Source organism: Oryctolagus cuniculus, chromosome 12 (genome assembly GCF_964237555.1).
Source record: "Oryctolagus cuniculus chromosome 12, mOryCun1.1, whole genome shotgun sequence".
Lineage (NCBI taxonomy): Eukaryota > Metazoa > Chordata > Mammalia > Lagomorpha > Leporidae > Oryctolagus > Oryctolagus cuniculus.
In genome coordinates this window covers 67,821,808-67,837,306 of record NC_091443.1, presented here as the reverse complement: position 1 = coordinate 67,837,306, position 15,499 = coordinate 67,821,808, and the positions used below count along the sequence as shown (strand labels likewise).

The 15,499-nt window shown below is 56.8% G+C and overlaps 1 protein-coding gene across 3 annotated transcripts in view; it reads right to left on the bottom strand.

The window, feature by feature from the left end:
* DUOX1 (dual oxidase 1) overlaps nucleotides 1-15,499 on the bottom strand; it is a 33,268-nt gene that overhangs the window by 8,578 nt on the left and 9,191 nt on the right. For 2 of the 3 annotated variants that reach the window (XM_070054122.1, XM_070054121.1), the window contains 18 exons: nucleotides 15,159-15,249; nucleotides 14,119-14,221; nucleotides 13,704-13,876; nucleotides 12,398-12,573; nucleotides 12,068-12,186; nucleotides 11,363-11,500; nucleotides 10,574-10,687; nucleotides 8,934-9,133; nucleotides 8,139-8,324; nucleotides 6,011-6,236; nucleotides 5,670-5,763; nucleotides 5,265-5,440; nucleotides 3,105-3,174; nucleotides 2,586-2,711; nucleotides 1,905-2,083; nucleotides 1,498-1,728; nucleotides 507-606; nucleotides 228-277 (listed from right to left, as the gene is read on the bottom strand). In XM_070054122.1, the coding sequence (XP_069910223.1) occupies nucleotides 228-277; nucleotides 507-606; nucleotides 1,498-1,728; nucleotides 1,905-2,083; nucleotides 2,586-2,711; nucleotides 3,105-3,174; nucleotides 5,265-5,440; nucleotides 5,670-5,763; nucleotides 6,011-6,236; nucleotides 8,139-8,324; nucleotides 8,934-9,133; nucleotides 10,574-10,687; nucleotides 11,363-11,500; nucleotides 12,068-12,186; nucleotides 12,398-12,573; nucleotides 13,704-13,876; nucleotides 14,119-14,221; nucleotides 15,159-15,249 (2,552 nt within the window). The remainder of the gene's footprint in view (nucleotides 1-227; nucleotides 278-506; nucleotides 607-1,497; nucleotides 1,729-1,904; nucleotides 2,084-2,585; nucleotides 2,712-3,104; nucleotides 3,175-5,264; nucleotides 5,441-5,669; nucleotides 5,764-6,010; nucleotides 6,237-8,138; nucleotides 8,325-8,933; nucleotides 9,134-10,573; nucleotides 10,688-11,362; nucleotides 11,501-12,067; nucleotides 12,187-12,397; nucleotides 12,574-13,703; nucleotides 13,877-14,118; nucleotides 14,222-15,158; nucleotides 15,250-15,499) is intronic. The other variant, XM_070054123.1, reaches the window with a different exon arrangement.

Sequence of the window (15,499 nt, the reverse complement as noted above, 5' to 3'; positions counted from 1 at the left end):
AGGGGAAGAACCAGCCCAGGGTGGGGGCAGAAACCCAGCCATGCTCTGAGAGGAGGACTGGAAGGCAGAGTCCCTGAGTCCCCTGCTGCTGCCCAGGGGCATCCTCAGGCTGGAAGGCAGAGCCTGCCCCCCCCACCCCGGGGCCGTTGAGTGCTCCATGACACCCAGAACCCAGAGCCTGCAGCTGGGAGTCAGGCCCAGAAATGCAGGGCAGGGAGGCCTCTCACCTGGTACCGTCTGGAAGAACCACCAGTAATACTTCTTGGGGAACTCAGATCTATGTGGAAGAGACAGCAAAGGGAGTCCCTGAGACGAGAACTCTGGGACTTCCAGAGGGGACCCTCCGGACAAGGCCTCCAGCCCAGGCTCCAGTCTCCCCTGCTACCGACTACAGGTTGAGGTCTCAGGCTGGTCATGGTGAGCGCCATCATCTAGAAGGTGACGCCCTCCTCTGTGCCAGCAGAGACTCCCCCCACCCCAACACACATATTCACAGCCCCACTCACCCATCATTGGGGAAGAGGCCGGGGAAGAGGCAGGAGAGGACACTGAGCGGGCTGATGGAGAACAGGTACACGTTCACCGCGTGGCCAGCACTGTGCAAGACTAAGGGGCAGCAGACAGGGCGGGGAGGGAGGCAGTGAGCCTGGGGCCAGCCCAGCGGGGTGTGAGCCCATTTCAAGATTAGGACCCCCACCAAACAGAGCTGGGGGCCTGGACTTCTGAGCTGTCATCAACCTGCTGGTTCTCCCTCACACCATCCGTGAGCCACACTGAGTCAGAATTATACCATGAGAAGTTCATTCCTTTAGTTTCTCGCAGAAAGTTATGTTTCAGTGAACGACAGGGCAGGTGTTTGGGGCAGTGGTTAAGAAAACTGCGTGGGACAGTGGGACACCGACATCCTGAATGGGAGTGTCTGGGCACAAGCCCCGGCTGTGCCCCCGGGCCTAGTCTCCTGCTAGAGCGCAGCCTGAAGGCGGCACGTGATGGCTCTAGTGGTTGGGTCTCTGAACTCTGCATGAGTTCCAGGTTCCTGGCTTCCGCCTGACCCAGTGCTGGCTGCTGCTGGTGTTTGGAGGAGTGAACCAGTGGCTGGAGATTTCTCTCTCAGTCTCTCTCTGTCTGTCTCTCTCTCATAATAAATATTTACTAAATAAAAAAATAAATAAATGAAAAAAGGAATAAAAATGCAAAAATAAATAAATAAATAAATATAAACGGAGGGAGTAATAACACATTATGTGCACTGATTCTTTGGTGTTAGTCACTTGACAGCTGGAGGGTGCTGAGGTGCCTTCCAAAGTGCGGGAAGAGGCAGGCATGGGGCAGCGAGGGGCTCCTGGGCACCCTTCACACTGCAGCCCTGGCCAACACCATCCTTAGGGACAGGGCCATCCAACCCTCAAGCAGGCAGAGAGGAGGCGGCTCTCAGGGGGCGGGGAAGCCAGCAGGGGCGGGACAAGCTGCGGAGAGCCCGAGAACCCCAGGGCCTGCCTGTGAGGACGATGGCAGTGGAGGCGATCCAGCGATGGAAGTCCACGGCCGCGTCGAAGGGCACGTAGCGGTTGAGGAAGGTCTCCCGCAGGAAGGTGATGAGGTTGCGGCACATGGTGAGCAGGATGTAGGAGAACATGAAGGAGATGCTGGCCGCCGTGCCCCGCGACAGGATGATGCCCACGCGGGTGGTGTCAGTGATACCCATGTGGTGCGCCGCGAAGGCATAGTCTGCGCCGAGGTCAGGTAGGTGAGCGAGGGGTCGCGCCCCGCCGGCCCCGCCCCAGGGCTGTCACTCATAGCAGGCCCCGCCCCGGAACTGTCACTCATCGCAGGCTCCGCCCAGGGACTGTCCGTAACTCGCCACAGATCCCACTCCTGGACTGGCGATGGGGGCCGTCACTCACAGTAAGCCCTCTCCAGGAAGAGCCCGATGGCGATGGCGTAGAACACGGCCACACAGCCGATGTGGCGCCGGTAGTTCTCGATGAATCGCTTAAACTGCTGCACTGTCTGATGGCGTCGGCTGCGCTGAAACTTCTCGCGGTGCGCTTCGGTGAACAGCAGGGGCTGGAACGACGTTACCCTGGGGAACACGGGCTCGGCGCTAGCGGAAACCCGCTTTGCTCTCCCAGCGCAGCCGCCGCAGGCCGAGAGCGAAGGTCTCAGGCGGAGCAGGGTCGGGGCCCCCAGACTGCGAAGGACCGCCTCCCGAGTGGGCACGGATAGAGTGGGTGCACTCCCTCATCCCGCTGTCCCTCCACACTCAGCCCCCTCCCCGCCCAGCCCGCAGCTCCCAGCCCCAACCAGGCACCCGTGTTCAGCATTTGCTGGACGCTCAAAGAACACCTCCTCCCTGATGCCGCCTCTGACTTCCCAGGCTCCACTTTCGCACCCCGAAGCCCTGTGCTCTTGGCTCTGTCCCGCCAATGACCAGTACCACTCTCAGCTGCCTGTGCCTTGCTTGCGCTGAGATCTTTCACCCTGCCTGCACTGCAGAGCTCAGTGTGGTGCAGGGTGGATGGATGTGTGCTGGAGGGAGGGAGGGGGAAAGGGAGGGAGGGCCTGGGCTCCAAGGGAAGACGCACTTCTTGCCAAACCTCCGGCGAATCTCCTGCGGGGGCTCTGTGTCCGCGGGGCACTGCAGTCTCTGTGGCGTCAGCTCAGGGTCGGCATTGCTGCGGGCACAGCGTGGGCCTACTCTCAGAGAGGGACTAGGAAGGAAGGGCAAGACTGGACCTTGGCCACCTCGGCCACTTGGTCCTCTGCTGCCCTGGGTCTGCCTCCAAACCCCTCTGTTGAGGCAAGCTCACAGCAGGCAGCCAGGGGACAGGACTCCCACAGGGGGTCTGAGGGTCCCACCCGAGACCACAGCATAAGCCTGTGCCCCTCAGAGGGGCATCCGGCCTGACCCGGAATGGGTGCTGAACTCCATAGGCTCTCTGCCTGCCTGGGGTGGGGCTGTGTCTGAACGCAGTAAAAGGGGTGCATTTTCTAAAGTGTATGAAGGCGTTCCCTGCATTCACAGTCCGTCGAGGTCCTGGGTGTTCTGGGGAGAGAAAGGGCAGCCCCTCCACCCCACCTCCAACATTCCTGGTGGGGCTCACCAGATCTTCTCTTGGCTGATGTAGGAGGCTCGCCGGCACAGGTCCTTGATGACTTCCGGCACCTCCACCCCTGCAGTGCAGAACTAGGCTAGGTGGGAGCCCAGAGCCCAACCCCAGGCTCACATGTACAGCACCCCCATTTTCCCATGTGCAGGCACTAGAGAGAGTCCCAGCCTCAGCCTGTGTCCCCAGACGCAGAAGGAGAAGGCCTGGAGCAAAGAAGGCCAGGCAGGAGAATGTGTCCAGCTTCAGGTCCCCTCCTGGGACTGGTGGCATCAGACATATGGGAGAGTTCAGGAACTGTGTGTAACCTGCCTCTGAAGCCTGTTCTGCCACAAAAATCCTGCTAACGGCCCCTGGCTTAAAATCCTCCCAAGAGCCAGCATCGCGGTACAGGGGGTAAAGCTGCCACCTGCAATGCTAGCATCCCATATAAAGTGCCGGTTTAAGTCTCAGCTGCTCCACTTCCAATCCAGCTCCCTGCTAATGGCCTGGGAAAAGCAGTGGACGACGGCCCAAGTCCCTGGACCCCTGCCACCCATGTGGGAAACCTGGATGGAGTTCTAGGCTCCTGGCTTCAGCCCTGGCCATTGTGGCCATTTGGGGAGTGAACCAGTGGATGAAAGATCTCTTTCTCTCTCCCTCTGTGTTTCCCTCTCTGTAACTCTGCCTTTCAAATAAATAAAATAAGTCTTAAAAACAAAACACAAAACCAAAAAGCCTCCCAAGAGTTAGAATTTAAGTGGTAGGTTTATAGGAGCTCCTTCGAAAGTACTCTTTATTCTTCTGTAATAGACATTAAAACATGAAAAGGTTCATAATAAAATATTGGGTGGAAAAAACCTCCCATAAACTACCCTGTTGTTCCTTTCTGGGCTGAGTTGAGAATCCATATTCTTACAGGAGATGCAGGAATCTCCAGCTTGCTTCTAAGTTCTGAACCAACCCTGAAGATGGCCCTGATCTTATAACCCAGGCCCAGAGCAAGTAAGCTGAACAAAATAAAACCAGAGTGTTCCAAACAGAGTGTAGATGTCTCTACTCTCCAACGGTCCAGCAAACAGCCAATGTGGCATGACAGAAATACATGGGAAACCTAGGGGAAGGGGAACGGACATCTCTGAGTACTGTCCTTACTCCCTTCCTGCAGGTTTGAAATCTTTCAGAATGAATCTGGAGGAAATAACAAGTCACAACTATTAAAAGCAAAACAACAGCCAATGCCAACCTTCTATGAAATGCTCAATCTCCAAGCATACTGCTACCTCCACCCCAGGAACTAGATGTTCCGGGGACTCTGTGGTCTGGGCTCACATCCAGGTCCCCCCGCCCCACCCCTCAGGCCCAGATGCCAACTGACCGGGGAAGCACTGCTGAGTCGGGAGTGCTGGGTCTCCTTTCTCTCGATTCCCCTCACCCCCAGGCCAGGGAGGCCCTGAGCAGAGGCCCATCTGGGTCTTGCCTGACTTGTGCTTCTCCCACACAGAGGCAGCCAAGCCCCGCTCCTTCTGGGCTCCCTGGGAGGGGCTGGGTTTGGTCCTGACATGTTCTAGTGAGAATCCCTTAACAGCGTAGCACAGGCTCCAGACAGATGCCCTTGGCAGCTGCCTGCTCCCTCCTCACTCCGACTCCAGCCCTGGCCCACTTGAGTCCAACACAGGTAGGGCAGGAAGTAGGGGGAAGGACAACAGAACTGTGTCTTCATGCACTCAGCCAACATTTGCCGAGCACTCAGCCAGGGGGTACGGTGGTGACAAAACCCAAGAGACAACACCCCACCCCCACAACCAGACCTCCCAGTTGAGGCAGGTCTGGCCCAGGTAGGGCTCTAACAAGGAGATACAGTGTCCCCTGCTGTCCTGGGCACCAGGCACATCCTAACCCTACCCACCTGAGCCCTGGACACTTCTGCCTTCTTGGGACACTTCCTCCATTAAAATAATAAAAATTAAACGAAAAACGATATCTTACAGTGGTGTCACCATCAAGAAGAATGTAATTCAGGATGGATACAACCTTACAACGTACTCCTTATTAGGATGTTCATTTTTTTTCCTTCTGATTTTCAAAGAAATGAAAACATTTCTAAGGGCTTCTCTGCAGGCACTGTGTCTACTGTGCCTATCAGATAGGTCAGCCCTGGCTGCCAGGCTGGCCCACCTTTGACACAGAGCTGCGTGAAGCGGAGCTCGCTGTCATGGTCCCGTAGCATGAAGTGGAAGTCCTCCCACGTCAGCTCCTCCTTGTCCTGGAAGCCCGACTCCCGGAACATGGACTCCACGACCTCGGCCAGCTGCGCCTTGGACAGGCAGTTATTGGAGATCTCAATGAAGGACCTGGAGTGGGAGGGGGGAGCCGTCAGACAAGAGCCCACTGACCAGCTCCCCAGGCCTTCAGTGCCCCCCACTGAGGGACCTGCTGGGCCAGATCCCAAGCCTCTCCTGGCTATTACAATCTCAGGTTACCTGGGTAAGGAGAGGCCCCTGCTCGCTCCTTCATGTCCCAGCTCTTTCCTCTGGCTGTGGCTGCCCTGGCCCACTCTCCTGACTGTCCCAGAGGACCCACCTCAGCATCCTGATGAACTCATCCTTGGAAATGAGGCCATTCCCATCGAAGTCGTACATCCGGAACATAAGGCGGGACTTCTCCTCAGGGGAGCCTGGGAGAAGGAGCACTCTGCTGGGACAGCCCCAGTTTCCCTTCCCAACCCCAGGCTGGCCAGGAGACCCTCTGCTGGACACAGCAAGGGGTTGCCGGGCCACCTGACCCCTACCTGGGCTCTCCCAAACACCTGTCATGGTTGCTGGCCTGGCCCCAGGGCTTCCCCATCTCCAACAGGTCAGCCTCGGTGCCCAGCCCCTGTCCCACCTCTCTGATGTGGACAATCATTCCCTCAGCCCCCTCACCTTTCATGAAGACCACCAGAATGTCCAGGAACTCCCGGAAGGACAGGTAGCCATTGCCGTCCTTGTCGGCCAGAGAGAACATGGACTCCACAAACATGTCCTGGGGCTTGAGGCCCAGAGATTCGGCAAACTCAGCCCTGCTCAGCTCGCACGTCAGGGCCTCCCGCACCTTCTGGGATGCGTCCAGGGGCAGGGTCCCCGCGTCCGCCTGGTTGATGTCCAGCACCTGCACGCGGACGGCAGCAGAGGGAGGGAAGGAGTCAGGGTTTTGTTGACCTGAAGGCTGATTGAGCCCTAGAGGAGCCACCTCTTGGAGTAACTTCCTGACACTCCCTCCACCCCTTATAGGTTGTCCTAGGACTATGTTTGCTCTGTAGAACCCTGGCCACCTGCTTTCGCTGACTGCATGCTTAACCTAAACTGGGGATCTGGAACTGGAGCTAAGAGGTCCCGGGCTCATCTTGTCCTGAGCACAAGAAACTTAGGAGTCCTGGGGTGCCTTCTTCCTCCAATGCTCAGACACAGGTACTGAATAAGGCAGAGACACAGAAAGAAGAGAAGGCAGCTGGAGAGAGGAGCTCGCTGACAGCTCTCCCTCTCCCAGCCAGCTCCAGTGAGCTTCTTCTATTGACACTTGAATGAGTTTGAACTAAGACAGGACTTGAGTTGGGTTGAGGAGAAGCTGGGTTTGGGAAGGGAGAATTCTCACTAGGGGCTGTCTCCAGCCCACCCAGGGGCTGCCCTTGGAGGAAGGGAAAAGACCGTGAGAGAGGCAGGCAAGCCACAAGCCATGCTACCTGTCTTTCCTGTCTATCAACTAAGGTACCCCATCCAGGCCTGGTTAGGGTTTTGTGAGGTAAGTGTCGCAGCTTCAAAGAAGGTGCTTTATGGAAAGAACCTGGGGCTGGAGGCAAGAGACCTGGGTTCACATCCCAGACTCTGCCACGTGCTTGCTGCACGACCTCAGGCAAGCCTCTTCGTTGTCTGTGATTCATTTCCTCACCTGCCCTATCATAGGGTTATTGTGAGAAGCAACAAGAAAGGCTGTGTGCAAAGTGTTTGAAAAGCTGGAAGCACTGTACAGACATAGAGGATTGGCAGGTACCCCAGGACACAGCAGCCTACCTCACCTCCCAGCCCCGGCAGCTCCCCTAATCCTGACAGAGCCTCAGCTGAGCACGGCGGCGCAGCCCCTGCCTCCGGCCCTGGCAAGGAATCAGCCCGGCTGAGGGTCACTCCGATCTTGTGCATGCTCAAGTTCAACTTGCTTGAGGATTAAATGACTTCAAACGATGTGCCAGGCACAGAGGAACCGCCCGTTAGATGGTAGCTTCCCTCAAGCGTCTTCTCCCGGAGCCAACCCTGCTCCTCCTCCAACATGAATCCATGCCCTTCCACAGCGCAGCTCCATTCAGCTCGTCCTGCTCCTTTCTCTGAACCCAAACTTTTCTCTGAATCCTTGCCAAATCTCCCCTCTCTTGGGCCTCCTGCCAGGCTGAAGGCTTGCTGGCCTTTCTGAACTCCTGGACTACTTACTCCCTGGTCACGCTCACAGCCTTTATTCTTTGCAGCTGTCTTCCTTCCTGTTCATCTTCCCAGCGCCATAAACTCTGCCAGTGGGGACCATTCTGCATCTCCCTCATCTCTCTCCTGTTTCTCCACTCTGCTGCACGCTCCATGGCTGCCTCTATTTTCGTGCCAGATGTGGACTCATTTTCCATTTTTTCCCCCATCTGGCTTTCCCGCATCCTCCCAAAGGCTCTCAGAGGTCCGCAGGGTGGACAGCAGTGCCCAGAGAGGCTTCTGGCAGCTGCGGGGCCCCCAGGAGGGGTGAGCCACGGCTCTCATGGCCCCTACTCTGCCTGTCTTTGCCCTGGGTTGGTTCAGAAAGCCTGGGCAGCCCTAAGAAGAGAGATAAGTGACAGGCAGGTGAGGTCTTTCCTGAGCGTCGGCACCCTGGAGCTTCAAACCTGGGGGCGGGGCCCCTCTGACTTGCCCAGATTTGTCATGGAGCTGATTATTTGTGAGAACTGGGGCTCCTGACTTTCTCCCGGATCACCCCATGTTTCATGCAGGTAAGCATGCAACAGACAAGACCCACTGGGATAGAGCTGATCCATGTCCATACCTGAGAGAAAAGGTGCCTGAAAAAGGTCTCCAGGAGGTGGCTCCGCTGCTCCCGGGTCACAGCTGCCCGCATCAGCTCCTGCTCCCGCAGCTCCCACTCCTGGAAGTTCAGCCCATTCTCCTTCAGAGCCCCCCGAAGGCTGTCCACCAGCGCCTGCCGCTCCTCCTCCAGGTTAAACTGCAGCACCTGCCGGGCAGCAGCAGTGACAGCAACCTTTTGTCAAGGCCTCTGGGGCCAGTTACATCACAGGGGCCACTGGACTGGCCTTGCAAGTGGCCTTGTAGCTCCCTTTACAGAAGAGGGAATGGGCTCAATAGGGTTCAGTGACTCGCTTATAGGTGTAGAACTGGCCTTCCAGGGCACAGGTACAGAGCCATGCTTCTCTCCACTCCCTGGAGAAGGGAGGGGAAGGCAGGGAGGCCAAAGAATGCAGGGGATGATAAGCCATGCAGAGGCAAAGCCCAAGATCAGCCTCTTGTCTTGCTCCCCTCCAAAATATCTAAAAATTCACTCAGTCTCGAAATAAGGGTTCAAGGAAGAGGTCCTAGCTTCTTCCAAGGACTCCCAGCTGGATGTGCCAGCCTTCACTGGAGGAGAGGAGACAGGCTGTGTCTGCAAGGGGAAGGAGGGCCTGTGGTGCTCCCGTCATCCAGCAGACCCCGAGCAGCTGAGCAGGCCTTCCGGTCTCCCATCAGGTACTACTGCTGGAGACCAGAGCCACACACACCACTCTGCTGCTTGGCTGCCTCCCTGGCTACGGCTGTGCACAGGGACCAGGGGCCAGTTGGGCCATACCAGGTCGTACTCCTTGGGGATCTTGAGCAGCAGTGTGCGGCGTCCACGGTTGCTGGACAGGATGAGGTTGACCTGCTGCGGGGGGCGCAGCTGGATGGTGCGGAGCACCGTGAGACTGCCGTCTACCACGCGGATCTGCCCCGGCTGCAGGTGCACAAGTACCGGTCGGCAGGGCTCCTTGCGGCCCTGCCACTCCAAAGCTGGAGAGAGAGAGAGAGAGAGAGAGAGAGAAATCAGCAGGGTCGGTGGGGGTCCTCCAGAGGCCCCCTGGGAGGCAGAGGGCCTGCTCAAGGCTGGGGTTAGGGCAAGGCCTTCCCATCCTGTCCCACGCTCGAGTATGGCTCCCCTCCCTGACAGTGGTGCTGTGCCTTAGCTCACGAGGAGAGCAGTGTCTACCATTTCCTGAATGTCCACAATTACACCAACTGCTTTCCATGAACTATTTCAGTTCATCATAAACCTTTAAGGGAGGTGCCATTATGATTTCTATTTTAGAGATAAGAAAAAGATAGGGTTGGAGAGTTTAAAAATCTGCTTAAGGATCAACAACCCTTAGTGCTGGAACATTCCAATGCCAGTCTGACTTGGGGGCTTCATTAATCCTTTCTCTGTCACCTGGAATTCCAGTGTGAGAGGCCACAAAGCAGTGGTTCTCAGGGATCTGTGAGTCACAGTGTCTGCGAGATCCAGGCAGAGGCCTACAACTTTCACACATGAGTCTATCACAGTCTCCCCCAACCCCTTTTTTTGACTCCTTTTTTTTTTTTTTTTTGACAGGCAGAGTGGACAGTGAGAGAGAGAGACAGAGAGAAAGGTCGTCCTTTGCCGTTGGTTCACCCTCCAATGGCCACCGCGGCCGGCACGCTGTGGCCGGCGCATAACGCTGATCTGAAGGCAGGAGCCAGGTGCTTCTCCTGGTCTCCCATGGGGTGCAGGGCCCAAGTACTTGGGCCATCCTCCACTGCACTCCCTGGCCACAGCAGAGAGCTGGCCTGGAAGAGGGGCAACCGGAACAGAATCCAACGCCCTGACCGGGACTAGAACCTGGTGTGCTGGCACCGCAAGGCAGAGGATTAGCCTGTTGAGCCAGGGCTCCGGCCTGACTCATTTTCTTTAAAAGAAAAAAAAAAGGCAAACACACAGAGAGACAGAGAGAGATCTTTCAGCTGTTGGTTCACTCCCCAGATGTCCATAACAGCTGGAGCTAGGCCAGGCTGTAGCCAGAAACCAGAAACTCCTTCCAGGTCACCCATGTGGGTGGCAGGAACCAGCACACTTGGGCCATCATCTGCTACGTTGCAGGTGTATTAGCAAGACACTGGATCAGAAGTGTAGAGGAGCCAGGACTTGAATCAGGCACTCTGATAAGGGATGCGTGCATCCCAAGCAGCAGCTTAACCCACTGCACCACAACGCCCACCTCTATCACAGCACCTGTATTTGGGACCCCTGGAAGGGGCTCTGGAGGTTGGAAGGCTCCAGGCCCAATTTCTACCAAATGCTACTGTAGCTTTCCCCACCTGCCCTGGCCTTGACTGCATCCCTGGCCTCTTCCTTGGGCTCCTGGGGTGAGGCAAAGGACTGTCACCCTGAGCTGTGTCATCTCCGCCACCCAGGCCAGCCCCCCCACCCCCACCTACCTTCCACGCCCCCTACGAGTTTCTCCGATACGGTGCTCTGGCAGTCATGACCCTGCAGCCTCTTGAAATTCCTCATCCGGAGCCGGGCCACAATCCAGGCGCTGAGCAGGCTCACTGGGAGGGCAGAGGCAGTAGGATGCTCAGGGGAGGGAAGGGTCTGGGGAGGTGGAAGCAACTCAACACCTTTTCTTGGCAAGACCCCTGTTGTCCCCATCTCCTAAGTCTGCTCACCCAATTGTTTGAAATTAGGATGATCCCTAGGGAGAGCCTCTTTGCATCCCAAGGGGCACTTTGGTGGCATCTAAGATGCCTGCCCAGACTCCCCTGCGTCCAGCATGCAGGACCCTTCCCAGCCAAAGTAAGTACAGACTAGAGGTGCATTCAGCCAGGCCGCGGGTTGAGCCAAACACAGACAGCCTTGACAAAGACGGAGGCCCCAGCCCTTGCCCCACTCCTGATTCTCGAGTGGAGATTTGCCTCTGATGGTTCCCCAGACCCAGCTGCCACAATCAGGTTATGGGCTGTGGACCCTCCATGGCTCCTGACCTACCTGAGCCCTGGGGGTGGGAGGGGGGACGGGGATCCCAGGAGAAGAAGGAGGCAGATCTTGCCTGTGCTGACTTACCTGCAAGTCAGATCCTTCTCATATCCCCTCCTGCTCTAAGTGGTTCCTCCTTCATCCAGAGTGACTGTACTCTCTATGGCTGTTGTCAGATGGCATCACACCAGCCTCGCCCACAAGCTTGTACCTCCCACCCAGCCCCATCCTGCCTACCACTTTTACCATACCCAGGGGAAAGCAGCAGAGGGTCGCAATGGTGATTCCAAAGCCAAATTCACTGCCCTCAAAATAGTCCCGAACAATGAGGGGGGCACAGGCTGGCAGACCCTCGGTGCTGAGCTGTCCTGGCTGCGGGCAGGGATCTCCTGTGGAAGAAGAGGAAGCCGGAGTCCTGGGTACTGGGACACAGGCTGTGGCATACAGTCACGGAAGAGGTCAGGGTGGCAGAAAGGGGGTGGACTGCTCTGGGTAGCAGAGTTCCAAGAGGGGCTGCTTATCTTTGCTGGTGCACCCAGACTGTGGCATTGTCTACTTGGGTAACAAGTCGGCTGAGATTGAAGTTCAGTCTCTCTCTCTCACACACATGCACACAGCTGCGTGCACAACACACAGGGTGCTCGCCTCATGGCCGCTGTGGGATTGGAATATCCGCGCTGCACTTGTCCTCCTAACGTTACACCCCACCCCCACCCCCACCACATGTGAGCCTCCTCACCCGGTCCTGCTCTCACTTGGCACCTCGTGGAGTTGTGTAGCGAGGAGCCCACGCAGCTGACTGTAGCAGCCCCCACACCCCGACCCAAAGTTCCTAAGAGCAGGACCATAGCTTGTGCCCCCTTGAAGCTGCTGTCCAGTCACACAGGACCCAGTCCACAGCTGAGGAGGGAGGTTGTGGACCCAGTGCCCCCTCCTGCCACCCCCGGCTCACTCACCTGCAAGCCAGAAAAAGACATTGGGCTGCAGGGCGCTGGGGTCTGTGCTGGTGGTGGCCACTAGAACATCACGTAGGGAGGTGTTTCTGATCTCGGCTATCTCCGCCTCAGAGAACAGCCTAGGGTGGGAGAGAGGGGGAGCTGCTGGGGTGAGATGAGTCCCCCCGGCCCCAGACCCAGGGGCCCGGAGAATGAGGAGAGACCCGAAAGCCCAGAAGGGGGAGCTGGGCCATCTGGGAATCAAGGGCCTAAGGGGGCTGCGTGAAGCCAGGCTGGGGCTCTGGGAGCCCAGATCAGGTGGAATCGGAGGTGGGGCCCAGCAGTCCTTACCCATTCTTGGTGTTCTCAAACCAGTAGCGGTCGCCATCGCGCAGCCGCACAAACTGGTCAAGGACGATGGCGCTGAACAGGGGCCCAGGGTCGCCATAGCTCTCCAGGAGCCCCCCTGGGAGCAGCTCCAGCCGGGACAGGTCCTGGTGGTATAGGGCAGCTGTGGCCTCCAGCACCTGGAACCAGGAAGGGGCAAGAGTGAGTGACAGGCTCTGTCATCTACCCTTGGGCAAAGAGATGGCTCCCAGGGATTAGCTCCAGGGATAATAGCAATAAATGACAGAAACAAGAACTCACTCCCACAGAGTGCTTATTACGCCCCAGGCACAGCTCTGAGCGCTTTGCATAGGTTAACCATTTCTGGGAACCCTCTCATAGCTTCTGCCGCCTGTTTTACCAATTTGGAATAAAAAGCCAGCCAATCCTGCACATGACTTGTTCTTGGAGATGTCTGAAAGTTGAAGTGGCAAAATCAGAATATGCCAAATTGAATGGCAGAATGATGTGTTATAAAAACCGCCCATTCTTTGGAACTAAAAAATACCCAATCCCTGCCTTTTAGAGATAGTCTTCAACAATACACAAGTATCACCAGCATTTTCCTCCTGACCTTTACTCTAGCTCTTTTCTCTACAATGTAAATAGGCAGTTGCCCAACTTAATTCCAACTAAGATCCCAAAGCTTTAAGGCTTCATTCCAGTGAAGCCCACTATAGGCTAAAGATTTGCTATGCATCATGTGCCTGGTAATTCTGATCTTGATTTCAATATTATGAAGTTTATGAGCCCACACACGTATCACTTCTTCACACATATCACTTCTTCACCGGTCTTTCAAGTCTCCATTTCCCAACAGCTTTATAAAAGAGCAAGTGCAGAATGCAGTGAAACAGGCACACAACGTAGAAACACCGCGGTGCCAAAATGGTAAGGCGGCCAAAACAGGTGTGTGGGCTGGCAAGGATGCCATCTGCCTGGGTGACGGCTCAGGTGTAACAGCATGAAAGCACAGCTTGGTCCTAAGTCAAGGACCTTCTATACCCATTCAGGGAGTTGGAGGGAGGAGGACGTGAGAAATGCCCATTCAGTGCTTGCTATATCTGAACAGAGTCCAAAAATGAAACCTGGTAGTCCGGTAGTCTCCACCCTGGTGTGTGAGAAGTGGAAAGGTGACCTGGGGTGAGCCCTGCCCATCTTCTCATTGGGTTCTTGTCTCAGGTAGCCCATACCTTACTGCCCATCACCCACCTCTCAAGCCGGGCCCCGGCCCTCCCACTCTTCCCTCTGGGTCCTGACCCCTCCTCACAGTGCCATCACTCTGGGAGAGGGCAGGGTTGATGTCCTGCCACTGGGCAATGGGAGGCAGGCCCAGAGCTGCCCTGGCTCTGGTATAAGAGGGCAGGCCCAGATCGCGGCCCCGCTGCAGGCAGCTGGCCAGGTGGTCTGTGCGGGAGAACTTCAGCGGCCCCGGCCAGAAATCTAGGAATGAAAGACGAGAGAGTCTGAGGGAGCTCAGGGTCACAAATGTGGCCTCCTACCCAGGCCACTCCAGCCAGCCTCAGGGAAGGGGCCGTGGTCAGCAGGTCAGGAGCTCTCTCAGCAGCAAGCACAGTGCAGGCTCCCAGCCCTGGGCACCCTTCCCTGCCTGGCTTTGGAGGGCCAGCCAGATTTCCTTCCAGGGGACAGGGGTCCACAGCCTGCGGGGACAGCCTCAGCCTCACCTCGCACATCTTCAACCACCACATGGTCCTCTCGCTCCGCAATTTGGGAGGCCATGCCTAGCAGCAGTGCATCCATGTTGTCAGCACTTTGCAGGCTGGGGTGCTTTGGGTGTGGGGGAGAGGAGAGACGTGTGGTTAAGGGGACCAGAAGTTGGGCAGCCAGGCCTCCTCCCCGCATCCTCCTAACCCTGGGCCCACCCTGTCCTGCTGCTTGTGCCCACACTGCCTGCCCATCGCTCCTCTGCAGGTAAATTCCCTGCTCGGGCTGAATGACGTCCCCATCCAAAGTCCACACCACAGGGAGACAGATCTACAAGCACAAGGGACCTTAAAACTCCGCTTCTATCAGAGGAGGTGTGACAATGTGCTTGGCAAAGGCCCTAGAAGACCCAGGCCTCAGCACTGGCTCTGGTACTAACCAGCTGTGTGGCCGTGGGCGACTCACAGGACCTCTTTGAACTCAGTTTTCTCCCTGCACTGAAAAGGGACTCGGACTGCGAGGGCACTGAGGTCCCACTCACCCCAGTTCCAAGGCTGATTCGGTGCCTTCCTCTTCTCTCGCTGGGTCCTGTCTCCCCTCCCCTCTTGTAGCTGCTTTTGCTTTCAATTGCTGCTCAGCGCTCCTTACCCACCCTGGTGGGGCTTGGATGGCCCGACCATCCCTCACAATCTCTGAATCCCTTCCTCTTTCCTGCCGCGCACACAGATGTGTGTCCACATGGGACATTTCCCTGGGGGCCTGCCATGGCTGGCTTGCTCCATGGCCTGCAGGGGACCCAGAGCTATCAAAGAAGAACCTCACCTCCCCAGGCCCACACTCTCTCAAACAGCCCTGAGGGAGGGGCGGGGAATGACTTTTATCACCCAGTTAGCTCAAACATTTGTGGGGGAAATGACTGAGGTCCCCCAGGCTGCCTCCTTCACCCATCCCAGCTGCCCAACTGCCTGCCTCAGCCTACTGCTTACCATTACCACACCATCTCAGATCCATGCACAAGCTCACACACAGACACACACAGACACACACACCCAGTCCTGACCTTTCGGCTCCAGTAGCTGTTGCAAACCCGGAGAGCCCCAGACACACTTGAGTTCTGATTGATGATGCCCTGGAAGTGGCAGCTGGCATTTCTAAAATGTGAGGAGCAGAGGCTCACGTTGTGGTGCAGCAGGTTAAGCCACTGCTTGCGACACCGACATCCTGTATTGGAGCACCGGTTTGAGTCCCTGCTGCTCTGCTTCTACCCAGCTCCCCGCTAATGGTCTAGGAAAGCAGCAGCAGATGCCCCAAGTGCTTGGGCCCCTGCCACCCACGTGGGAGACCTGGATAGAGTTCTGGGTTCCTGGTTTTGGCCTGGCCCAGCCCCTGGCTCTTGTGGCC